At 40.3% G+C, this 26,761-nt stretch overlaps 1 protein-coding gene and 1 long non-coding RNA gene across 4 annotated transcripts in view; one reads left to right on the top strand and one right to left on the bottom strand.

Annotated features, from left to right (window-relative positions):
• The window catches only part of GPX8 (glutathione peroxidase 8 (putative)), a 28,747-nt gene extending 12,604 nt beyond the window's left edge, over window positions 1-16,143 (bottom strand). The window contains exons 1-3 of one of the 3 annotated variants that reach the window (XM_034440875.3): window positions 15,845-16,120; window positions 14,735-14,996; window positions 9,376-9,882 (exon numbers count right to left, since the gene is read on the bottom strand). In XM_034440875.3, coding sequence (XP_034296766.2) covers window positions 9,719-9,882; window positions 14,735-14,996; window positions 15,845-16,057 — 639 coding nt within the window. In that variant the 5' untranslated portion in view covers window positions 16,058-16,120 and the 3' untranslated portion in view covers window positions 9,376-9,718. Of the gene's footprint in view, window positions 1-9,375; window positions 9,883-14,734; window positions 14,997-15,844 lie in introns of those variants that run through there. The other 2 variants (XM_087885667.1, XM_087885668.1) reach the window with 2 other exon arrangements.
• Window positions 722-26,407, top strand: LOC117679190 (uncharacterized). Its single transcript, XR_004595312.3, has 3 exons — window positions 722-3,176; window positions 4,483-4,556; window positions 26,284-26,407. It is a non-coding gene; the product is annotated as an uncharacterized LOC117679190 (long non-coding RNA).
• Window positions 26,408-26,761: the final 354 nt, after the last annotated feature.

Genomic DNA, 26,761 nt, shown 5'->3' with positions numbered 1-26,761 from the left:
ACTTCAACTCCCAGAATTCCTCAGTCATGCTAGCGGGGGAATTCTGGGATTTCAAATTCACACATTTTAAAATTGTCTAGCACACCAAATGGTAGCAAAATTCTTCAGGGTTTCAGGCAGGGTTTATTCCGGTCCACCTTGTAGGGTTGAATTTGGGACAAATCAGTTGCTGTTCTGCTGAATTGCCATCCCCTTCCATGTTCCTGAATGTTATTCACAGTACAATGGGAGGCAATCTCATGATAGAACGTTTCCGTGCACAAAAAGGTTATCTCTGTATAGAAACTACATTTGATTTTCTACGTGGGGGATTAATTTTTTTTTAAACATAGACCTCACCTATAGGAACACTTGATTTGTTTACTCCTTTTGTTATTTTTGTAAATTCTGAAATCTCCACTCAACCCTAACTATTTTGGGATAAATCCAAACTATAACTAGTTCAACCAGAATGCTGCAATTTAAACTGATTGCTTCATGAAATTCTATTCATGATTTTCTTTTCTTAGTTTCTTAAATATGTGAGCTAGAACATTGCCTCAAAGTTGAGCAATCTTGGCTAATATCTACAGTTTGGAGTTTGAAGGCGTTCCTTAGATTTATGCTTGAGGGCTTCTGGATTGGAGCTGAAAGGCGAAAGGGAGTATGCTCCCTACATTTTAAGGAATATAGCTGCACCTAAGAAGGCCTGGTTTCCAGCTAAAAAACCACAATCTTTATTTTTTATTTTTATTTTATTATACATTTTTATTTACCATTAGATTTTGTATCTTATAATAGTTCTATATAGCCTGAAATCTTATATATACCTGTGGAAAAAGGTTTTTAAAATATATAGGATCACCTTTGCCATTTTGTATTTAATCTGCCAATGAGTTTGATTTTACCCAGAGGTAGTCTGTTTGGAAGATGTGCTTCTGGAGAATCTTTGTGTGAGGTGCATCAGGACAGAATGGCTAGGGTTGAATTTCCTATTACTTCTCAGGGTTTTGAATTTCCTGAAAAGGCAGAAAAAGGTAGCCTTTTATACATATATATGGGTAGTTCTCAAGTTATGACTGTAATGAAGCCTGCCAATTTCTGAGAAGGCTCTCCCCCGGGGGGTCGCCAGTCGACATTGTCTGACCAATGGCACCCCGAGGAGCCCCGCCCTGTGGGAGCGTACTGGCCGGTGGAAGGCTGCCGGTAGCAGAAGGCGGTCCCGTAAGTACCCAGGTCCTAAGCCATGGAGCGCTTTAAAGATGTTAATCAACACCTTGAATTGTACCTGGAAGACCACTGGGAGCCAATGCAGCTCATGCAGGAGAGGTGTTACATGGGAGCGCCCTGCCACTCCCATAATCACCTGTGCGGCCGCATTTTGGACCAGCTGGAGCCTCTGGATGCTCTTCAAGGGGAGCCCCATGTAGAGAGCATTGCAGTAGTCCAGTCGGGAAGTGACGAGGGCATGAGTGACCATGCGCAGGGAGTCCCGATCCAGAAAGGGACGCAACTGGCGGATCAGGCGAACCTGATAAAAAGCCCCCCTGGCCACGGCCGTCAGTTCTGAGTTCCAAGTACACAAAATAAGTTTAGGGAGAGGAAATTGGCTTTGCTTCTGTTTTTTTTTTTTTTAAACAGAAAGCTATGATGTTTCAGGCATTTTACTTTTTCCCATCATCTAGACCAGGGGTCCTCAAACTCAAGCTATGCTGGCTGAAGAATTCTGGGAGTTGAAGTCCACAAGTCTTCAAGCTGCCAAGTTTGAAGACCTCTGATCTAGACTCTGGGCCTAAGCGCAAATGTGGTACTTTTCATCAAATGATCTTACATCTTCACGGTGGATTTGTTCTCCTTGGAGCCACAACCAAGTCAAAATTACTGCATGCCATCTGTGTGCCATCTGTGTGTGGACAAACGATCATATACCGTATGTGTGGACTTCTGGGATTTGAAGTCCCAGAACATCTTAGAGCTGCTGAGGTTTGAAAAAACACCGATGTACACACAAGACGTTGCAAGCTGGAGCTCTGAGGAGCACCACCTTTGGCAGAAGCGTAAAACAGCGTTAGGAAAAGAACTCATTTCACAATCCAAATACAGAAAGGAAAGGACGAAAACAGCCTGATGAGCCTGAGCACTCTCAGCTCCCCTCCCCCCACTAAATTAAATGAACGAAACGAATAACGGGAGAATAAAGTAACTGAAATCAGGTCCCCTGGGAGGAAATGAATGGCTGAAGAACCTTGGCCAGGCATCCTCCAGTGCAGGGGTCTCCAACCTTGGCAACTTTTAAGACTTGTGGACTTCAACTCCCAGAATTCCTCAGCCAGCTTTGCTGGTCCACAAGTCTTAAAAGTTGCCAAGGTTGGAGACCCCCTGCTCCAGTGCAATCCACAAGTCTTAAAAGTTGCCAAGGTTGGAGACCCCCTGCTCCAGTGCAATCCACAAGTCTTAAGGTTGCCAAGGTTGGAGACCCCCTGCTCCAGTGCAATCCTCTCCTACAGTCCTATTTGCCCAATTCTGAGCCTTGACATCATCCTTGGAAACCCATTCAGAGCCGAATCACAACAAATGTTTTTTTTTAAATGGGATGCTGCATCCCCAAAAGTGGTATTTCGGGCTTTCCCCCCATCCAATCCAAAACTCCGCCATCCTATACGGAGCACAACAAAGAAGGCTTTCCACTCCCTTTCCCCGCTTCTTCGCCCGCCGCCGCGCTCTTTTGGCGCGGTTATTGAAAGCGCTCCCCGCGCCTGTCCCGCGACGGACAATAGAGGCATCTCTCCACGTTGCGCGCAGCCGAAGCGGGTCCTTTGCCCGGGATAGCGCGCGGCCTACCCGCAGCCAAGGCGCAAAAAGAGCCCGCCCGTCCCTCAGTGTTGCGCGCCGCCGCGTTCCCACGGAAGGGGACTTTTCCGTCGTCAGAAAACAAGGCAGCCAATCGGGAGCCGGAGCGAGGAATTCCCGCTTCGTTTGCCGCTTGTTTGGTCTCTTTAAAACGATTCCATCGAAATGGGGCTTCATTGGGGTCTGGGGACAGAGTAAGGCAGCGGGCGGCTCCCTACGGGGTCTTGATACCCAAAGCGCCCCCCCCCACTTTAAAAAAAAAAAGTCAGGGAAGCAAAGGTTGGAGCGGATGGAAGAACGCATCACCCCCTAATGATGGCACCTACAGGACCAGTAGGCAAATTTAGGTGCTCGCAGGTGTTGGGAAAGTTAATTCTTCGCCGCAGAAGGGAAGGCTCTGAGGGTGGGATGGGGTGGGGGGGGTAATTTCTGAAAAGCAATGCGGTTGTTCAGCGTCAGCAAAGCTAAGTAACTCTCCTCAGAAGTGGAGTGGAAGTTAGAAAGATACCGGAGGGTCAAGACAGATGAAAGATGCCTTGTGGACCTCAGTCCTGTCCGCTCAGCAGGGTCTTGGTTCCTCTTTTTAAAAGCGACTCAGCCGCTAGCTGCGGGCTGGAGTGGCGGTATATGGGAATCTCCCTCGCTTACTTAGATCTTACACCTATTTACGCAGAAGTATTTTTTTTTAACAGTAACAGAGTTGGAAGGGACCTTGGAGGTCATCTAGTCCAACCCCCTGCTCACACAGGAGACCTGTACTAGGGATTCGAACTGCCGACCTTTCTGATCGACAAGCTCAGTGTCTTAGCCGCTGATCCACCTAGTCAGCTATTGAGCCACCTTATCAGCTAATCTTCTGTTAGTATATATAGTGGTTGGTTACGATTTGGATTAGAAACACAAAAAGGCAATGACACTTCTGCTGGTTGGTGTATGACAAGACACGGATATAATTAAATGGCCCGTGGATCTTTAATATCTTTTTAATGGTTTAGGAAAGGAGCATTGATTGCAATTATAAAGCTGGGAGAAATAGTGGGAGAATGATTAAAGGTGGGGTTTCCTTTCTGTTTTGACTATCAGTGATTTCATGGGTACTCTGTAGCAATATAAAACTGGTTTACTACAACCCAGATGCCTTCTAGATATGTTTAAATTCCCCATGTTAGCCTAAAGGTTTGGGATTTTTTACTGGTCTCCTTTCCAAGTACAAATAAGGTCTGATTCTGCTTATATATTTGGGATCAGTTATGATTTGTTAGGGCATGTTGCCTTGGTGGACAAAGGACAATAAAGGTGGGATATATGTAGGATCCGGTCTGCTTAAAGTCCTTAAGTATAAAACACATCCTGGTGAATATGAAACATAATCAGTAGGCTCCAGGTTATGTTATAACATGAAATCATTTGTTTTTCCTGGTCTAGTCAAACTTACAAGGTAGCTAAATTGAACATTTATTCACCTGACATTATAAAATGTGCAGCAAGTATATATATTTATGTGAGCTGGAGAAAATGAGAGGTTTAGAAATCTGTGTCTGAACAAATATGAAAGCAAAAGAGTTACAAGACTTTGAAAATAAGGACTGAGATTTCTACAGTTCGAAAGGGCTGCATAAAGTGATATATATGTACTGTATACTTATTTTAAAGGAAAAAAAATCATGAGAGCACTTGGGACCAATCTCAGACAGACCAGAAAACAAAGTTTGCTAAAGTTTACTAAGGTAAGACTTTGTAGAGTTGCATTGAACTCTGCAGTGCGTATTCTTTGTAATACTGTATGTTCTATGAAAGAAAATGAATGATGGAAAACAGAAATAGCATCGCTTTTATCCTTGCTGTAGATGCAAAAGGCCCAAAGGAGACGAGGTGCGAGAGATTAATCTGTCCTTTTACTTCCAGGTTTTTTTGCCCAGACTGGCAAGTGCTTGCTTAATTTCCCTGGCTGAGGTTTTTTTCTTCCCCAGCTACTTGTTTTTTTGTTTTTTGTTTTGAAGGAGGACTCTTGCTACAAATGATGTATTTTGCCACTGTACTAAGGTACTATAATATGTGCATTTTCAACAGCAACAGAAATAATGGTAACAGCAATGTGTTCGTGAGGGAGAGAAGTTTGTGAGGGAGAGAATAACACATTTTTGTCCTGTAACGTGCTATATTTGTTGAAAGGGATCTATGATCTTGTTTGTACATATAGGTCCTCGATTTACAACCACAATTGAACCCAAAATTTCTGTTGCTAAGCAAGACAAGTCAAGGATACTTGACTTGTTCACAATTAAGGTTCACAATTATGCTATATCATAATTACTAATTAATTTTGGTTTAACATATTTTCACCTGGCATGTATTTACCAAATCACAGCAGGCCATATTTAAGCCATAATACAAATATGCATAATTCAATATGCAATGAAGGCAAACAAGTGTTCAAGGTTGACTCAGCCTTCCATCCTTTCTAAGGTAGGTAAATTGAGGACCCAGTTTGTGGGGACAATAAGCTGACTTTGTATAAATATTCAAAAGTATGAAGGCTATTGCTTAACGCATTGTAAGCCGGCCTGAGTCTCCGGAGAAGGGCGGCATATAAATCAATTTTTTAAAAAAAATGTGTTTGCTGAAATTCACCATTTTATGCAGCTATTACAAATACAAGAGCAATGATCTCAAAACACTGAAGATTGCAGAGGGATGAACAGAAGAGTCCTTTGGGTAAGATCAAAGGTCCATCTTTATCAATATCTGAAAAGATCACAAAGGGAATGGGCAAATATATTGTCATAAACTTTTTCCATTTCCTACTTAAGCATCTAATCTGTGTTCTAAATTGATTGAAAGTTGTGCCTGCTATCTTGAATGTTTGACATCCCCTCCCCCTCTCCCTGAACACTCTTGGTCTAATGGCATAAACTATCATTATTGGCAGGCTGATGATAACAATTTATTATTGGGAAAGCCTTAGAAGTATTAGTAATTTTAAATGGGAAAGATTGGTCCCAATCCTGCTGTTTTTTTGAAAAATCTTCAAGACCTGGCTATTCTCCCAGACTTGGGACGCACAGAGTTAGATGAGTCTGTTGTTATTATTGTTGATGTTTATTCTTTTTATTCTGGGTCTGTATTATTTTTAATTACATCAATATTCCTAGAGTCACTGGTACAAAAAGCATGGTGAAATAGAATAGAATAGAATAGAATAGAATAGAATAGAATAGAATAGAATAGAATAGAATAGAATAGAATAGAATAGAATAATGAGAAGGAAACTTTGAACATGAGAAGAGATATGTGTCACTTTGGCAGTGCAGTACTAGCTGGCTGTTTGAATATCTTTTGTGTTACAGCAGCTGGTTGCACTCCAGAGTGCTGCATTCCTATGTGCTGCAGAAATCATGGAAGTGTGTCCTTGTCAATCTATCCATTGGATTAATTAACCCCTCTGCTCTATTTAAGAAATCCAATTGTTTCAACCTCTTTCAGATTGGAAAATAAATCTGATTTCAATGGATTCAGAAACCTGATTTGATTGAGGCAATATAATTGTTCAATTCTGTTAATTTGGATTTCAGGATCAACTCAGAGGCATTTGAGTCTTCCCATTCAAATCAACTTTGAAGTTTTTTCCCCAACATCTTTGAATCACATCTCTAAAGCCTATTCATTGTTTGGGCTATATGCTCTGACTTTCTGGATAAAATATATGCAATTTACCAATTTACCATTTTTAATATAGATAACGTTTATTGTTTTATCGATGTATAAAATACAAATAAAAATAAAAATAGGGAATTAAAGGAAGGAAAAAGAAAGGGGGAAAGAAAATACAAGGTTCAAGGGAAGAAAGAAAAAGGCATTGACTTCTGACTCTTTTTAGCACAGTACAAGATAAAAACTTTACAACATTTTTTATTAGAACCTAGATAATCATTAAAAATTATGAAACATTTCAGAGAATGAATGGAGGGAGGCAAGAATAGAATTTTCATGTTTAATTGCAGTCTTCCTAACCTTCATGACTTATTATGAGCCTTCCATATAGAAATAAATATTTGATTATAGTATTATTTTTACCCATCTTGATGGCTGTAGCACTGATCTAAGGAGAATTTGTGCCTCAAGGACCTATCCTCTGGCATAATGCAACCTGTGACTGATAGGCAGTGTAGAATTAGCTGGCTGCTTTGTTTAATTCTAGCAGTCGCTACCACACTGTTACCTGTTGCAGGAACTGTTGGTTGTCAGAGAGAGAACAACATAAAGTTGTGTGTGTAGTGGAATGGCAGTGTATTGTTAGCTGGATGGATATCCAGATGGCACCAGCTGACATTCAGCTGCCAGCCTACGGCACATATTTTGATCATCAGATGACTCGGTGTAACAAAATGTTCAAAAACTCTTTGTCATCAAGAAGATTTATTAGTGTTTAACATTCTAACATTGCGTGTGATGGCACAGTGGTTAAAATGCAGTATTGCAGGCTAACTCTGCTGGCATTGCCAGGAGTTTGATTCCTTCGATCCTGCAATTTGAAATAGAATATATTGTCCTTTGCTCCAGGTTGACTCAGCCTTCCATCCTTCTGAGGTCGATAAAATGAGAAACCCAGATTGTTTGGGGCAATATGCTGACTCGGTAAATCACTTAGAGCAGGCTATATAAAAGATGGTGAAGCGGTATATAAGTCTAAGTGCTATTGCTATTGCTATCTGCAAATGACCCACATTGGGATATTTCTGTTATTAGGCTAGCTGACAGGTTTATAGGCAAAACTGAAAATATTTTTCTGCGCACTAATTGTTCAATGGAAGTTTCTTAGATGTTCTTCATTCTGATATAATCGTCTGAGTTTATACTACTATCTGTGTTCTGTCTCCATGTGGGATGGTTTGGCAGTGTACCTCTTAGTTAGCTGTTGTACATATTCCAGCAACTAAGTACACTTCCATATTATTGCACAATTTAACATCATTTTGAGGCTAATATGTTAAATCTGCTTGGAGGGAGAGAAGGGCAATAGCCATCATTGTAATGAAACACTTTTAAGGTATGCAGTGCTATGAAAAAGTGCATTAAAATTTTAATTTATTTTGTTCCAGATTGGCTTGCAAGACATGTATTTTGCAAACTAGCTTACCTACTATATTGCCAAAATTAATAGTAGATAGTATGTATTTATTTTATTTTCATTTCCAGTATGAAAATGAATCTCAGCTCATATATATTAAATAGATTTGTAATTCTTCTTAGTATAGGTAGTCCTCGACTTACAACAGTTCATTTACTGACTGTTTCAAGTTACAATGGCAATGAAAAAAAGTGACTTATGACAATTTTTCATACTTACGACCATTGCAACACCGCCATGGTCACATGATGAAATTTCAGACACTTGATAACTGACTCATATTTATGACAGTTGGAGTGTCCTGGGGTCATGTGATCACTTTTTGCAACCTTCTGACGAGCAAAGTCAATGAGGAAGCCAGATTCACTTAACAACGGTGTTACTAACTTAGTTGCCGTGATTCACTTAATATTTGTGCCAGGAAATGGGCAAAACTCACTTAACAACTGTCTCACTTACCAACAGAAATTTTGGGCTCAATTGTGGTCGTAAGTTGAGGATTACCTGTATATAAGATGTTTTATTGTTTGGGCTGCTTAAGGATAAAGATTATCCAGAGATTCAGTATTAATATTTGGATTATTGCTACACTTTTCCCTTTCATTTAAAACTTTACCATCATAGAACGGTCAGAACAAAGTCAGCAATGCTTAGGCCAGTGTTTCTCCTTGCAGCTTTAAAACCCTAACTTTTTTGGGTGAGGGGGTTCCAGTGGTGGGTTGCTCCCGGTTCGTACTGGTTCTATAGAACCAGTAGTAAAACCAGCGGGAGGCTCCGCCCACCGATCCCGATGTTATCAGAATGCTTTTGCGCTTGCGCAGAAGAGCGCGCAGGCGGCCCTGTTGCAAACTGGTAGTAAAGATAAGTAGAACCCACCCTGGGGGGTTCCTTGGTGGTCAGGTTCAGCTTCTGGTAACTGCTACAGAAATAGTTCACCCTTGCATCCTTCCTAGGGCTGAGAGAGAATGACTGGACCAAGGGCACCCAGCTGACTTCAAGTTCAAGGTAGCACTAGAACTCACAGTCTTACTGTTTCTAGTCTGATGCCTTTAATTGCCACACCACTAGTGGAATTCAATTTTTTTTACTACTGGTTCTGTGGTCGTGGCTTTCTGGGCGTGGTGCTTTGTGGGCATGGCTTTGTGGGTGTGGCAAGGGAAGGATACTGCAAAATCTCCATTCTTACCCCACTCCTGAGGGGAAGATATTGCAAAATCTCCATTCCCACCCCACTCTGGGGCCAGCCAAAGGTGGTATTTGCCGGTTCTCTGAACTACTCAAAATTTCCTCTACTGGTTCTCCAGAACCTGTCAGAACCTGCTGAATAGCACCCCTGGGTCACACCAAATTATTTTCTCTCTATAAAGTCACAATAACACAATAATTGTATATGTATGTAAAATCATAGCAGGAACTGGTTTAGGAAAGCAATATTTATTGTGAACGCTTTCTCGCCCAAAAAGTCTTTTACATTGGTCATAATCAGATTTCCTAACCAGATATCCCACTGTAAACCATGTTTGTAGGGTCCAAGACTCATTTGGGTAAAGTGCTTAAGGCACTATCAAAAGTCTTGACTTCTTTTGCTCTCAGCATCTTTTGTAGTTCTAAACAGAAAAGAAAGTTCTGTTTCTCAGTTTATCATGGCATGAAATGTCAAGAAAGATCATTGATAGCTCAGCGTTTGCCATATTTGAGCAGGAATGTACTAAGGCTGGATGGTGAAGTCGTCCAATGGATCCACAAGGCACAGGGACTTCCTCAAAGCTCTTCCCTCTTTTTTATAATGATCTCCCTAATCAGAGCAGCTATATCCTGCTTGATGTTTTCTATGGGTTCTTCAGGCTTCAAGTATTTCACGACTTTACCTTCAGGGCTGATGAGATATTTCCAGAAATTCCACTTAGGTTCCTTTTTAGAAGCATCTGCAGGAATCACATAAGATGAGGCACTTTTAGGTCACAGACAGCAGGGATGTGATTTGGAAAAATGCAGGCACTCAGTTGGGATCATGCTTTAACCAATATTAACAGAATTTATGGATTTGATTTTCTCATTCTTTTTATAGACTAATTTGAAACTATCAGCTTGTACAGGTAGTCCTTGGCCTACAACCACCATTGACCCAAGATTCCTGTTGCTAAGCAAGACAGTTAAGTGAGTCCCCCACATTTTACAACCTTTTTTGCCACCGTTGTTAAATGAATCATTGTAGTTTTTAAGTTAGTAACATGATTGTTAGGTGAATCTGACTTCCCCATTGACTTTGCTGGTCACAAAAGGGGTTATATGACTCCAGGACACTACAATAAATACATGCAAGAATCCAAATTTTGATCACATGAGCATGAGGATGCTGCAATGGTCATACGTATGAAAAAGATCATGTCACTTTCAGTGCCATTGTAACTTCAAATGGTCACTAAATGAATGCTTCTAAGTTGAGGGACTGCCTGTAATTAAAAATTGATTTCAGAACAATATGTGAACTCAGTGCCAACTACTCATATTCAGATCTGATTTTAATTTAATTTAATTTAATTTCCAATTTATATACCGCCCTTCTCCCTGAGGACTCAGGGCGGTGTACAGCCAAGATAAAAAACATAGGATACAAATATTAAAACATTTAAAAATATATATAAATTTTGGCCCGAAAGTTAAGAATCACAGACTAATTAAAAGAATTTAAAAATTTTAAAATTTTAAAAATTTCTTCTTAGGCCAACCCGGCTTGTTGAAAAAGATGGGTTTTCAGGGAACGACGGAAGGCATTGAGGTCCTGGATTCTTCTTATCTCCGGGGGCAACTGATTCCAGAGGGTAGGAGCCCCCACAGAGAAGGCCCTCCCCCTGGGGGCCACCAGCCTACATTGTTTGGCTGATGGCACCCTGAGGAGGCCCTCTCTGTGGGAGCGCACGGGTCGGTGGGAGGTCGTCGGTAGCAGCAGGCGGTCTCGGAGATAGCTAGGCCCTATGCCATGGAGCGCTTTAAAGGTGATAACCAACACCTTGAAGCGCACCCGGAAGACCACCGGGAGCCAGTGCAGCTCGCGCAGGAGCGGTGTTACATGGGAGCGCCATGTTGCTCCCATCACTACCCGCGCTGCTGCATTCTGGACCAGCTGGAGCCTCCGGGTGCTCTTCAAGGGGAGCCCCATGTAGAGAGCGTTGCAGTAGTCAAGGCGAGAGGTGACGAGGGCGTGAGTGACTGTGCACAAGGAATCCCGATCAAGAAAGGGCCGCAACTGGCGAATCAGGCGAACCTGATAAAAGGTCCCCCTGGTAACAGCCGTCAGATGTTCCTCCAAAGACAGCTGCCTATCCAGGAGGACTCCCAGATTGCGAGCCCTTTCAGTGGGGGCCAAAGACTCGCCCCCAATAGTCAGTGATGGAGTCAACTGACTATATCGGGATGCCGGGAGCCACAGCCACTCAGTCTTGGAAGGGTTGAGCCTGAGCCTGTTCCTCCCCATCCAGATCATTTTTTCAGGTTTCCCTTCATAGGACTTATCATAACCTGTCAATTTCCATGTTATTTTTAGTAACTGTTCCATTATTCTATTTCCTTAGCACTGTTTTCTCCTTGCATCTTGATTTCCCTATCCTTTCCTGCCTACCTCCAATGCAGTGGTGGGTTGCTACCGGTTCGCCCCGGATTGGGTGAACCAGTAGCGGCGGTGACGGGAGGCTCCACCCACCCGCCCAGACGTCTCTACGCATGCAAACCACTACTGCTCCAATGACTATGCTTTTCTTCCTCTGTAAAAATTAAAAAACTCTATAAAAAATAAACCAACAGCCTGTCCTAAATTGTATGATAATATGCATCTTCACCAATCCAGAAGCTTCAACAATACCGAAGTATTCCCAAAAGTAATAAGCAATATAAATAATTACTGTCAGGTTCTGTAATCACAATGATTAATCCAGTTTAATAGAATTATTCTATTCATAATATAAAGCATGGGATAAGACCCACAATTCTTGTTAATAAATAATCAAAGACTGACGAGAGAAGAAAAAATTCTGGAAATTTTGCAGAACTGGGTAAATTGATACGTTTCTTCTTTCTACTATTAAAAAAACAGTGGATGTTGTAAAAAAATTGAAAAGCCTCTAGAGTTAATTTGATATTTGTGTACTCTTTTTCCAGAAATGGTCTCTCTGAATAACTGGGCACTGCCCCAGATATCTATCAAGTATTTATGGTTAATAACCAACGTTATTCAATGCGTAGAATGGAGCCAGAATTGGTGAGCAGTGAAATTACTAGCAGAAGACAATAGAAAATCTAGTCAAACGTAGGGGTAGGGAGGGCTGTGCTGTCCAAGCAAATTTATTGTGAATTTTTTTTGAAAGAGGTTTGCCTTGATTTATTTCTAAAACTGGGAGTGACTGGCCCAAAATCATCTGTTCAGCTTCATGGCTTAAGCCACACTAGAACTCATAGTCTCCTGGTTTATAATGTGGTGCACCAACCTGGTTCTTTAATTTGGTTTATACCTTTCAATCAACTTTCAGGAATCAAGCCATTCTTGTTTCTACCACATCTGTATATTGCTTTCAAGGAAATAGAATATTGGAACAGTCACTAGAAATAACATAGAAATTGACAGGTTATGATAAGTCTCTCAGAGGAAGGAAAACCTGAAAAAATGATCGGATCTGAATATGAGTAGTTGGCACTGGGTTCACATATTGTTCTGAAATCAATTTTTAATTACAGGCAGTCCCTCGACTTACAAGCATTCATTTAGTGACCATTTGAAGTTACAATGGCACTGAAAAAAGTGACTTATGATCTTTTTCACACTTGCGACCACTGCAGCGTTCCTCATGGTCATGTGATCAAAATTCAGATACTTGGTAACTGGCATGTATTTATGACGGTTGCAGTCTCCCAGAGTCATATGATCCTGTTTTGTGACCTCCTGACCAGCAAAGTCAACGGGGAAGCCAGATTAACCTAACAATCGTGTTACTAACTTAAAAACGGCAATGATCCATTTAACAACGGTGGCAAAAAAGGTCGTAAATGGGGGTGGCGGCTCACTTAACTGTCAACTCCATTCAACTGTGACTTTCTCAGTCTTTGCCTTCCCCTTGACTCATTCGCTCTACCTTCATAATTGATTTGCAGTTTGATCCTGTTACACTTATACATGTCAGAACAATTCCACTGTACCTGTCAGTGCCAGCCTTGGAAAGGCTTGTGTATACACACATAGATTCTCTGCATCGGTGACTGCAAGCATTTGGTTTCTTTTTAAAAAATAAAAGAATTCTAAAAAGATTCTTAGCGTGCACAAGAATGAGCGCTGGGTATATAAGCACTTCTTGCTATCCATGTGCAGGTCCTCCTTGTTTTTCTTGATATCAATTTTAAACGCAAAAGCTTCATTTAGGAAAATAATGACAATAAAGCGGACTTCTGTAAGGTGCATAAATTGGGCAAATGAATCTTTTCATTCAGACAGACAATGTCTGTTTGCAATGTACTGGTTAGTGATATGTGTGTGTCTTCAAGGCAGTTTTTAACTCCTGGAGACTTCCTAGACTAGTCTCTGCAGTTTCCTTGGCAAGATTTTCAAGGCCAATTTGCCATTGCCCTCCTTCTAGGGTTGAGCAAAAGGGACTGGCCCAAGGTTATCCAGCATGCCTAAGGCAGGACTAGAACTCACAATCTCCCAGTTTCTAGCCTGATGCCTTAACCACTACTAAACCACATTGGCTGTCAGGGATTAGTTGTAGGAGAAGGTACAATGTAAATAAGCAGGAGTGGGCTTCAAAATTTTTAGCAAGGGATTCTCTGCCGGGTTGCTGGTTGGGTGTGGCCATGGTGGTCATGGCCATGTCAGCATCCTGCACCACGGTGACGGGGGAGGGGGAGGGGAGCGTTTTTGGCCTCCCTGGGCTCCGGAAGCTTTCCTTGAGCTTCCGGGAGGACGAAAATGGCCTCCCCGGGCTCCAGAGGCCCTCTGGAGGCTGGAAACGGCCCCATTTCTGGCCTTCCTGAACTTCCGGTACACCTGTTTGTTGCCCTCCCCGAGCCTCTGCATGCACCCTGCACTTACCTGCATCCAAAATGGGCTGTGTGGGACAGTGGTGGGTTTCAAAAATTTTTACTACTGGTTCTGTGGGTGTGGCTTAGTGGGCATGGCATGGCTTGGTGGGCGTGGCTTGGTGGGCATGGCAGGGGAAGGATACTGTAAAATTTCCATTCCCTCTCCAATCCAGTGGAAGGTTACTGCAAAATCCCCATTTCCTCCCAATCAGCTGGGACTTGGGAGGCAGAGAATAGATGGGAGTGGGGCCAGTCAGAATTTTTACTACCGGTTCTCCGAACTACTCAAAATTTCCACTACCAGTTTTCCAGAACTGGTTAGAACCTGCTGAAACCCACATCTGGTGTGGGGTGGAAGGGCAGGGTAGAGTGGGGTGGCAGGGCCAGCCAGGAGTGGGATTTGGGGGTTCTCCGAACTGCACAGGATCTTTGCAAGAGGTTCTCCCGAACCCCTACGAACCCCAGCAGCCCTTCCCTGTAAATAAGTATATTCTATTTCAAATTGCAGATTTATCTAGATAATCGTTTTTCTGGGATTTTTGCTGGCATTCTGTTGTACTTTTCAAGAATATTTGAAGAGATTTAGGTAATAGAAAGTTTTTTAAATAGAAACTGCAAATCCAGTGAATCTGAAGTCTGTATATGTTTCTGCCTAAAAGTAACACTACAGTAAAAGACACAACATGCAGCTTAAGAGAGACACAAGCTTACCTATCAGAAATTTAAAAGCTGGCGATGCTTCAGTACCTAGAATTTTTATTTTACTGAAGATGGGGAATGTCACTCCATAATTCGATTTAGCAAAATAAATGATCTCGTCGTTCAGACCTGGCTCCGTTTCTCCAAACTGATTGCAAGGAAAGGCCAACACAGTGAAATGGGATGATCCAAACTCTCGCTGGAGTTCCTGCAGCATGATGTAATTTTTTTCTGTATGCTGGCAGTAACTAGCCACATTTACAACCAGAGTTGCCTTGAGACAAAATAGAAAATTAGAAAAGAAGTTTAAAAAGACGCTGATCAGAGCGCTGCTCATAAGTATCTTCCAATCTCATTTATCTTGGCTACTTATCATTTATCAGCGCAGTAAAGTCTAGTGTTCAGATCAGTTTCACTACTAAAAAAATAGACAGCATTTAAATCACAGGTATTAAGTAGAAAGTAAAGCACTTTTTAGGTCAGTTTAGTTTATGTGAATTTACGAAACATAAGCCTACTTTCTCCCACTGAAATAAATGTTTGCCTACCAATCCAAGCATTGAGAACAATCTAACTTCAATTGTTCAAATGAATGTATACATTTAGCCACCAAATTCAAGAATTCAACAGTGGTTCAGTGACAAAAACACAGACCTACCGACTATGCTTACATTTGCAGTCTTTATAATAAAATAAAGAACAATATGAGAACTGGCTTATCAAACCAGACCCTGTTGGTAACTATCAGATGCCTCTGCAAAGTTTAAAATTTGGAACTGATTCAACCAGATCCAGTTTTTAAACTTTACAGAGGCATCTGATAGTTACCAACAGGGTCTGGTTTGATAAGCTAGTTCTTGCATCATTTCTTATTTTATTATAAAAACTGCAAACGTAAGCATCATTAGTAGATGCCCATTTTTGCAAGGGATATTCCTGGTCCCTAAAACCAGGTAGTAGAGAAAATGAACCACTGAAACTCTTCAGTTTATCTCAGCAAGTATTACATTTTAACTTCAGTACCTTGGATTTCCATTTCCAGGTATTCCTAATGTGCTACTATTGCGCGGAAAGTATACAGCAGCAAGCCTGCCTAAATCTAAAAAAATTGAAATTACTTACTTTGCCTCGGTATCTCTCCAAGGACATGGTTCTTCCTTTCCAATCCTTCACTTCAAAGGAATAAAAGTCTTTGTATCTGGGTTTTAAGAACTTGATCTGTAGCAGGCCCAGCAAGGCTGTGCATAACACCATAGAAATGAAAATAATGAAAACCTTGTTTTTCAGCTTTGAGCTTTTTAGCGTATGCGTTGCTAGGGGCAGAGACGGCTCCATTTTGGAGAATTTTTTAGAGGAAGTTTCAGCAGGCCTGGAATGTGAGGAGGAGCTGAAGCCCAGCCACAGAAAGCTGGGATTGGAAGAAAGCTGAGAATGGGAGGGAGGGAGGGAGAAAGAGAGAGCAAACTGTATTGTCTGGCTGAATTTTTCATTTTGTTTTGCTGTTCAGATCTGATTGTATAAGAGGCTGTTAAGGATGGGATGCTTATTTGTAAAGTATCTACACCAGTGTTTCCCAATCTTGGCAACTTTAAGATGGGTGGACTTCAATTCCCAGGCATGGCTGGCTGGGGAATTTTGGAACTTGGTCCACTCATCTTAAAGTTGCCAAGGTTGAGAAATACTGAACCACACAATCATATTAGGACATTTTAACAGATGTCCCTTTGGGCCCATTGCCCTAAAACCACTAAAAACCCTGTATTTAAAAGTATATCAGCTTTCTCCAATCTGGAGTTGTCCAGATACAAGTGTTTAGAAGTTTTCATAAACTCCCAATCATTGAGCTAACTGGAGCATAATGGGAGTTGACCAGTGGTGAAATTCAATTTTTTTTACTACCGGTTCTGTGGGCATGGCTTGGTGGGTGTGGCAGGGGAAGGATACTGTAAAATCTCCATTCCCACCCCACTCCAGGGGAAGGATACTGCAAAATCCCCATTCCTTCCCCACTCCTGGGGAAGGATATTGCAAAATCTCCATTCCCACCCCACTCTGAGACCAGCAAGAGGTGGTACTTGCCAGTTCTCCGAACTACTCAAAATTTCCACTACCAGTTCTCCAGAACCTGCTGGATTTCACCCCTGAAGTTGATGTGCTATACATCCTATGGGCTGGGAAAGGTTATAATACATTGTAGATTAGTTGTTCACTGTTGGTGATAGTTCCACTAATATGAATCCTTCAGTGCCACAGGTAGTCCTTGATCTACAATCATTTGTTTATCAAATGTTTGAATTTACAAGGACACTGACAAAAGTAACATACAAATGTTACTTGCACTGATGACTGTTCCAGCATCCTTGTGGTCATGTGACTGTGATTCGAGCATCCTGGCAAGTGGCTTACACGACAACTGTCACATGATTGCCATTTGCCACCTTCCCAGCCAGCTTCTGACCAGCAAAGTCAATGGGGAAGCCAGCAGGGAAGGTTGCAAGCCATGATCACATGATGTCTGCTTAATAACCACTACAAACGTCATAAAATCAAGTGCGATCATGCAATGCTCAATGATGACCACACTGCATAACAGTGAATTTTTTGATCACAATTATGGTCGTAAGTTGAGGACTAGTAATAGCAATAGCACTTAGACTTATATATTGCTTCACAGTGCTTTACAGCTCTCTCCAAGCGGTTTAAAGAGTCAGCGTATTGCCCCCAACAATCTGGGTCCTCATTGTACCAACCTGAGAAGGATGGAAGGCTGTGTCAACTTTGAGCCTGGTGAGATTCGAACTGCCAAATTGCAGGCAGTCAGCAGAAGTAGCCTGCAGTATTGCATTCTAACCACTGCGCCACCACGCCATTTCCCCCCCCTCCCATTTTATTAGATTTATATACTGTCCTACTCCCGAAGGACTCATGGCGGTGAACAGCCAGAAAGATAAAACACACAAACTACAAAATTCAAAAGACAATATAAAAACCCATTAAATAATTTGGCCCAAAACAATTTAAAACACCCCTAATGTTTTAAAACCAATTTTAAAAGTTACAATTAAAAGGGAAGTTAGGCCAGGCCAGCCTTTTGAAATAAATAGGTCTTGAGGGCACGGCGGAAGGTGCGTAAATCCGGGATCCTCCGTATCTCCAGGGGGAGCTCATTCCAGATAGAAGGTGCCCCCACAGAGAAGGCTCTCCCCCTGGGGGCCGCGACTCAACACTATTTGGCCGACAGCACCCTGAGGAGCCCTCTCTATGTGAGCGTACTGGCTGGTGAGAGGCTAATTAATTACTACATGTAATTAATCAGCATCTTTCAAATTTAGCAACCTTAACAACTATAAACATTAGTTCCCAGAATTCCTCAGCCAGAGTTGAAGTCATCTTAAAGTTGCCAAGTTTGAAAAATACTGCAATAAATTCTTTTTTCTTTCCTTTGTTAAAATAGAAGCATTAATCCTTTGAAGTTTCCTGAGAGTTGCATGTACCCAATTGCCTTAGGAATAACATTCCAGAGTTTTCATGCTCACTGGAGATTTAAGGTGCTCTCTAATATTGTATTTCTCCTTATCTAAAGACAGATAGAACATAAATGGAGGGTCATCTCCAGCTTGGCCCGGATTGTAAAGCATAAATTAGTATCATCCATATCCTGTGATAGTTTATTTTTAAATTGATTTAGACAAAGTGTTAGAATACCAACATTTGCAGTTTTTTTGTATGTTATGCAATGCACAGTTCAAGCAAATCGTTCTTTTCCATTTAAAGTAGGTTTACTTCTATTAGATAAAAATCACTTTCAGAAAACATTTTTTAAAAAAGCTATGTACATAAATGAATAGATATGAATTTTTCTCAGGACTTTTTAAAACATGCAAATTAATGAGAAAGCAAGATATAGTACATTTGAAATGGGAAAAATGTGAAACACTAAAATTGAAGATGGCTGCTGGGCTAGTTTTCTTAAACCTTCCTCTTCTGCTTTTAATGTTCTTATTTTATTTTTCATCACTTTTTCATTATTCATCAATCTGATCATTTTTATTAGCAAGTAGTATCTAAACACTGTAATATAAACAAAATAATAACTTCCTTCCTGAGTGTTTTCTAGGTGCAATACACATAATTATTTTTTTCTTTATTGCACCAAGTTGCATTAAATCACATGAAGACCATTTGCAGTATTTTGTACTTACATTGAGATTGCAGTACTAACAAAGCAATGCTGGATAGGAACAGTCTCCCAGCATTGACTTCCCATCACACGGTGCGTTCCCACAGAGAGGGCCTACTCAGGGTGCTGTCGGCTAGACAATGTCGGCTGGCGACCCCCAGGGGTAAAGCCTTCTCTGCGGCCGCGCCCACCCTTTGGAATCAACTTCCTGTGGGTCTTCAGCTGGCCCCCGACCTTCATACCTTCCGCCATGAGCTTAAGACCTAGCCAGGACTGATGGAGCCTATTGTTTTAAATTGGTTTTTAGTCTGTTTTAGTCTGTTTTAATTTGTATTTATTGGGATTGTTTCGTTGATGTGAGCCGCCCTGAGTCCTTCGGAGAGAGGGCGGCATATAAATCCAATAAATAATAATAATAATAATTTTATCTACATGAAAGTAGTATTTTCATTATTTGAAACTGCATCTGCTTAAAATAAACTTTTAAATGCAATATAATTTGGGATGAACACCTTTTGAATGGTGTGGCAGTAGGAATGGATTTCTAGAGGAAAAATTGCAGACTACAAGAACCAAGAGCACTACTCAGGTGATCCTGAGGACACAGATAAACCCCCAAGTGCTTCAATGACCCTCTAAAAGGATGCAGATTGTCAGATGTCTGCAAGGAATATAAATCCTTCCATTCCCCATTATCCTGTCAGAGCTGAAGAAGCTTCTTGGATGAGAAGCGAAACATCTTCAAAAGAAAAAACAAGAAAGTCCAATTGCCTCCTGAAAAAGCACCTTTGGGACAACCATGGCCTGGATGACTGAGAATTACTACAGACTTTTATTGAAAACAGTTTCTAACCAAGAACTCCTATCCCTTGTTGTTGTTGTTAGTTGCAAAGTCGTGTCCAACCCATTGCGACCCCATGGACAATGTTCCTCCAGACCTTCCTGTCCTCTACCATCCTCTTGAGTCCATTTAAGCTCACACCTACTGCTTCAGTGACTCGATCCAGCCACTTCATTCTCTGTCCCCTTCTTTTGCCCTCATTATCTTTCCCAGCATTAGGCTCTTCTCCAGTGAGTCCTTCCTTCTCATTAGATGACCAAAATATTTGAGTTTCATCTTCAGGATCTGACCTTCTAAAGAGCAGTCAGGGTTGATCTCTTCCGGTTTGATCACCTTGCAGTCCAAGATACTCGCATCCTATCCCTACTATAGTTTAAAAACTGCAGAGTGAAGAAGCTGGCTTTCCAAATGCTAGTTGTTAAGTCACCCAGTTTCCACAGGATGGCAGCAAACGTACAACAGAAATCAAGCAGATCAAACATTTCTGGGATGCCCCTTTTCCATCTCAGAAGAGGAGCCTGACTGCTTGGAAAGACTGTAACCATTTTAGATCTGAGTATGAGACACACTGAGATGCTGCCAAAGTGAAGACATAAGAAAGCCTTGGCTGCTTTCAAAAAGTTGTTGCTAAATGATAATGTTTAATGTAACAACAGTGGAAGACAGTTGCCTCATAATCATATGAATACTGGTTGCTTTTTGTACAATGTAAATATAAATGAAAATAACTTGCATTTAGTTTTGTCCAGCCCCGACAGGTCTTTCTTCTGATGCAGTCCCTGACATGTTTCTTAAAGAGCATGGGCAGTTTTGATTGGGAAGATGTTGATCGCTTCTGTACCAGAATAACCTGCCTGTTGAATCTCGGTGGATGTTGGAAGTAATAGGTTGAGTGACTGAAATTGGGCATGTAATAGTATGTCAGTGTTTCTAATCCTTGGCAGCTTCCCAGTCAACTCTGGGAATTTCCCAGCCAGGATGCTGTAATGCTGGATGAAGTATTCTGGGAGTTGAAGTCTACACAGCTTAAAACTGTCAAGATTGAGAAGCACTGCTATAAATTGAATCCCAAGGGTCAGTTGCATTAAGCAATAATGTTGATTCTCTGTGTGAGGCAGATTGATGAAACAGCCCTTTCTTACTATATAGAAATTAGCATTACTGTAATTAAAGCAACAAGAATATGCAGATGCCATAGACTAACTTCAATCCAGTTAGGTCACACTTTGACTTTTATCCATTGGACTTCCCAATTTAATCGGTGCTAGGTAGCCCTCTTATTTCTGAACTTCTGTAATCAGGGACTACCTATAATAGTCTCATTGTAGTTGTCATACAGTATATATTTAAGAAATCCTATGATTTTTTTCCCCAGCTGCTCATCCAACATTCCAAAATAAAAATACCTGGTTTCAGTTATATACTGTATGAATCATTATAAAATATCCCATACTATTAAATGCCTTTTTTACATGTCCACCAACCATGGTAAAATGTCCCTTCTTTTTGATTATATTCCCAGCATAAGTTTGAGGAACTTTTATACATTCTATCTTTCAATGTCTTCTAAGACAGAGCCATGGTCTGTTGGGAACTGGGCTGCGCAAGCGGCGCAGCGGATGAGTGGGCGAAACTCCATTTGCACAATCAGGTGGGTGGGCATGTGTGTGCAAAAGTACTCTTGCCTACCACTTGTGCAGAACCTTTCCCTCTCCCCCCTGCTGCTGCCGTTGCCGCCACCCACCACCAGCAGTCCACAGACCCGGAACGGGTTGGGGACCACTGTTCTAAGATACATCTTGAAGCTTCTTTCATTGACCTCTTAGAATTTATAAATACTATTCACTTGTATGAAAGAAGTAAAACAAAGAACCAGGTATGCAGATGAATAGTTCTGATAACATTAGAGTTAATATTAATTTTCATAAGCACAGGCTCTCAAACTCTTTTCTAATATAGCATAGGAAGTAGAAGTCCACCAAGGAACTTCTAGGTGTGGCTAAAAAAATATCTGAAACTGCCTTCCTAAAGAGTGAGACTTCAGTTCATGTTATCCATGAGCTAGCATAACACAATATTTAAAAGAGAGGTTTTTAAGCCATTGCCTTTCTTGCCTCTAGTTATCTACCGTATTTTTCATAGTATAAGATGCATCTTTTTTCCCCAAAAAAGAGGGTGAAAATCTGGGTGGGTCTTATACTCCGAATGTAGCCCTGCCCAGCTTCTCAAATGGAGGTTTCAGAGGCTGAAAAAAGCATCAGAAACGAAGCTTCAGAAAAGAAGCCCCTAAACAGAGCTTCAGAAAAAAAGCTGCCAAGCAGAGCTTCAGAGCCTTTTTTTCTGAAGCTGTTTCGGAGGCTTTCAGAGGCAGGGGAAAAAAGTGTTTTCTGAAACTGAGTTTCAGAAGTTTCAGAGGCTGAAAAAAAAGCAAGGCACAGAGTTTACAACCAAGGAAAATGTTGCTAAAATTCACCTCTGGGAACAGCTTCCTCCCCAAAAACTAAGGTGGGTCTTATACTCCAAAAAATACGGTAACTTTTTTATGCAGAGAAATCAAGAATTGATTGTGAGGCCTTTTGTAATCAAAACATGTGCAAAAAAAGTCACATGGTGGAATCTTTCCCACTATTTGCTTGGATAGATGCTTCATTTTTGTTCTTTTAGAGTGACAAGTTCATACCCACATTCTTTCTTTCCCATGTCTTACAAATATTGATCATTGACTAAAATAGGGTTTTTGTTTTTTTTAATTTGATTTATATGCCGCCCTTCTCCAGAGACTCAGGGCGGCTTACAATGCGCTAAGCAATAGTCTTCATTCTTTTGTATATTTATACAAAGTCAGCTTATTGCCCCCACAACTGGGTCCTCAATTTACCTACCTTAGAAAGGATGGAAGGCTGAGTCAACCTTGAGCCTTGGCGAGATTCGAACCTGCAGTAATTGCAGGCAGCTGTTCTTAATAACAGGGTGCTTTAGACCACTGTACTACCAAGGCTCTTCAAGAAAACGAAGTATCTAGTTCTGTAAGAAAGACAGTTGTCTTTAGAAAGGCATGGAGCACATCCTTTTGAATGTTAATGATGTGCACACATTTGGCAGTGAATATGCTTTCTCCAATTTGAATGGGCTACAGCTCCCAGATGTTCCCAGTCAACATGGCTACTGTTGGTGATTTGGGGGGTTGGGTCATAGAAACAGAAAGGCATCCAGATCGGAAGAGATTATTTGTACTACGTCAGTTCACAATTTTTTAAAAAAACCCTTGATATTTGGCTATGCTAGCTATAAATTCTAGAATTTAAGTCAATAGCAGGTTGAGGAAATATAATCTAACAGCTCCTTAAATAATTATACTTAGAATATTAGTCATGTTGTTTCAGTAAGAACCAAAACCTATTGCATGACGGTTTGTCCACAGTTGTTTCTTAGAATTTTTTTTCCAGAGGGTGATGTATTCAGTCTGTTGCATAGTTCAGAGACACAAAAAGTGGTGTGATGTGGGGAGTCATTTCCTGAAATGGTATGTGGGAAACAAAACCAACTTCAGCATCTCGTCAGTGAACGTCTTCTTGGTTCTGTGGTTACAAGTTTTACATCGACAAACACATTGATTGGTTTTACAAATAAGGAGAGCATTTTCTGTAAGAAACGAAAAATGACATTGCAAAAATGGAACCCATGAATAGAATGAAAAATTGAAAGTTTACTGAAGTTTAAACTTTATTACATTTCAAAAACAAAGTTTTAATTATCCAAATTAAATAAATATTTGGCTTAACTATGAGTAGGGAAATCTCATTTGCTGCAGCTAACATTTATTCTTCTTATTTGTTATATTTTTAATCCAACCTGTTAGAAGAGTTCATTTAGCAGATTGTGAAAATAATACTTACCTTAAATTCTTATTTCTGAACTTCCAAGAAGCATCTAGAGATCTACAAATGTTGCGTAAGCATTCCTAAAAATTGAGAAATGTCAGGAAAATCAAAGTGTTTTATTTAATTTCAGTTGGGAAGAGAGACACTGGTCTTCATTCCTGAATTATTATCCCACTTCCAAACTATACAGAAAATTAGCTTACAAATCAAGATTCCAGTTAGAAATTGTTTTCCTGTCAATTAACTAACAGGAACCAGTACTTATAACAGTGGCACTTTAGGATGAAGGAAGATGTAATTAAATAGATGTAGTATTAAATATCCTAAAAATAATAGTTTGTGAAGACTGAGATGTTTACATCCTCTGTCTTAAGGGAGGCATGGTAAAATATATGTAATAGCTATAGATTTGTGGGGAACCTCAAAAAAAAAAACAAATTTAATAACTTAAATGAGGGAACTGCAAATTTCACATTCTGTGTCTGTAATGGCTCCTGCAAATTATAGACATTCTCAGAGCTATTTCAGATGCATATTTTATTCTGAGATTATGATAGAACTGAAGATTTCTATTTCAGAGACTTTCTTTCCTTTTTTTAAGATTGCTGGAATTCATGGAGGTTTTACTTGATTTGCAGAGATTGTTGCTTCACAACAGCCTCCCACAAAAGATATCTCATCTCTTCATGGGTTTTTTTGGTAGGATGTAGCCATAAAGGACATTTGTTCTTATTTGAAGAGCTGCTGGATTAGAAGAGGCTGAGAAGGACAATGGCGCCACAGCACTGAGGAATTGACTCATAATCATATAAATACTGGTTGCTTTTTATACAATGAAAATATAAATGAAAAGAACTTCAATTTAGTTTTATCCAGCCCTGACAGGTCTTTCTTCTGATGCAGTCCCTGACATGCCTCTTAAAGAGCATAGACAGCCTCTGATTGGGAAGATATTGACCCAATCAAAGCCAACCTACTGAATCTCTAGATCAGGGGTCTCCAACCTTGGCAACTTTAAGACTTGTGGACTTCAACTCCCAGCTTTGCTGGCTGAGGAACTCTGGGAGTTAAAGTCCACAAGTCTTAAAGTTGCCATGGTTGGAGACTCTAGACCTCTAGATGTTACAGGAGAGATGCCACAGCACCAAGGAATACTTTTCCTCCCCTTTTCCTTATATTGTTGCAAATCTTGATACATTATATTGTTTTGATACCATGATATTTATACAATATTAATTAAAATTATTGCCATTCTATTGTTTAGATAACATCAAATGTTGGAAATAAATACATTTAATTTAATTAAACCTCATAGATTGTCAATATTACAAGCATAAAATAATTTGATTTTTTAAAATCCTAATTTAAATGTAACATTAAAAAAAATAAACTCTTGCAGATGATATCGAAGTATTTGTTATACAACAAAGGTTTCAATCTTGAGCTAGTAACTTAAAGTAGTGTTAACCTAGGATCTGGACAATTCATAGTTAAATGGCATTTCTGCTATTAGACTGCCTGGAAAGAAGTTCAGCCTCAAATATCAGCTTTTGAGGTTAACTTCGTTAAAATGATAGCATTTTTCGACTAGTTTTTAAATGAGTCATGTACCACTAATTCATAAAATAACTCTGAACGCTAGTTTTATTTTCCAGCAGGGTTTTAGACTTCTCATTGCAAATTCAAAGGCAGCTAAACATCACCACGCATGAATATATGGAAATTTAAAAGAACCGAGTCCAATATGTTGAATTTTCTAATTACTCATCCTATTAGCAATGTTTTCCAGTTCTTTCCAAAATTTGGTATCTCATTCTCTGTGTCATGCTGCTCCAGAATGGCAAAATAAAGGCAATAAAGAGAGCAGAATGTATTGGCTCAGGATGATGGGAATTGCAATTCAACACATTAGGAAGACTCTAGGCCAAATGAATATGTCTGCCTTGTTTATTTGATAATATTCTTGCCTCTCCTTGCCATATGCCTATGAGGAATATAGCAAAGGCTTACAAATGGTTGATACAGATATAAAGTTCTTTCATTAGTAAATGATGTTCTCTGCTGTTATCCATAGTGGGCTCAATGCTAGGATATACAGTATTTATCACCATAATATCCCAAAAGCTCATTATTACATTGGGATGCTAGATGTTGTTTTATACTGTTTAAGATAGGGGTGTCCAACCTTGGCAATTTTAAAAACTGCTGACTTCAACTCCCATAATTTTTTGCCTTCTGCAGTATCAGACTACATTAGCTAAACCATTAAAATGAACAAGAATAAAAAAACAGCCTGGAATTATGTAATGGATATAGTGAAGCTATATTAACTTGGAGGGATTGATCATCTTGGCGAAAATCTATTTATGTGGTTCCTAAGACTCGACACTGACTTGATGGCACATAATTAGTCCTGAAGCCATGGGGGAGGATGAAATACATTGAGGAAAGTCAGAGTAATTTCTTTCCACATCTGCAGTTTCCCTGCTTCAATTTATATTTTTATTGGCTTTTCCCCTTCTGCACAAAGTTCAAATATTTATAGGTCTGGAATTGGGAGCAATTTGGGGAAAATGATAACAAAAGTAGAGAAAGAATTAAGCAGATTTCCTCTTTATTATTTCTTAACTGACTTTCTCTCTTGGTTTGCCTATAACAGGTGTGTCAAACTTGCGGTCTGCGGGCTGGATGCATCACTCACTGGCCACGCCTACCCCAATTTTAGTGAAGGGGGAAAAAGTCATGATACATCATGTGACAACAACATGACGAAGTGAATTTGACCCCCCCCCTGGCCTATAAGGTCAGAACTTGGGCAGAAAGAGATGGCCTGTCTTCCATTAGGAGACAGAGGTGAATGAGCAGTTATCTGACTATTAAATAGAGATCTTCGGAAAGTCTGAAGTCATTCTACAAAATGAAAGGACTTTTGAAAAAAAAATGACAGATATGCTCCTGGATTACCAAACTTCAATGAAATAATGACAGGGCAAAACTGTTCTTGAAATAAGATGAACACAGGAAGTTTCCTGTGCTTCCTAATTCAGCAGACTATTATGGCATGTATTTTGAGACAGCTTTCTTTCCACAGCTTTGAATCTGAATAGAGAACTTGCTTTTAGTTTTGTACTAGTTAT

This window comes from Pantherophis guttatus, chromosome 2 (assembly GCF_059756535.1).
Source record: "Pantherophis guttatus breed Tessera chromosome 2, ASM5975653v1, whole genome shotgun sequence".
NCBI lineage: Eukaryota > Metazoa > Chordata > Lepidosauria > Squamata > Colubridae > Pantherophis > Pantherophis guttatus.
Note: the sequence above shows the minus strand (reverse complement) of the source record. Positions and strands in the feature narration are given on the sequence as shown.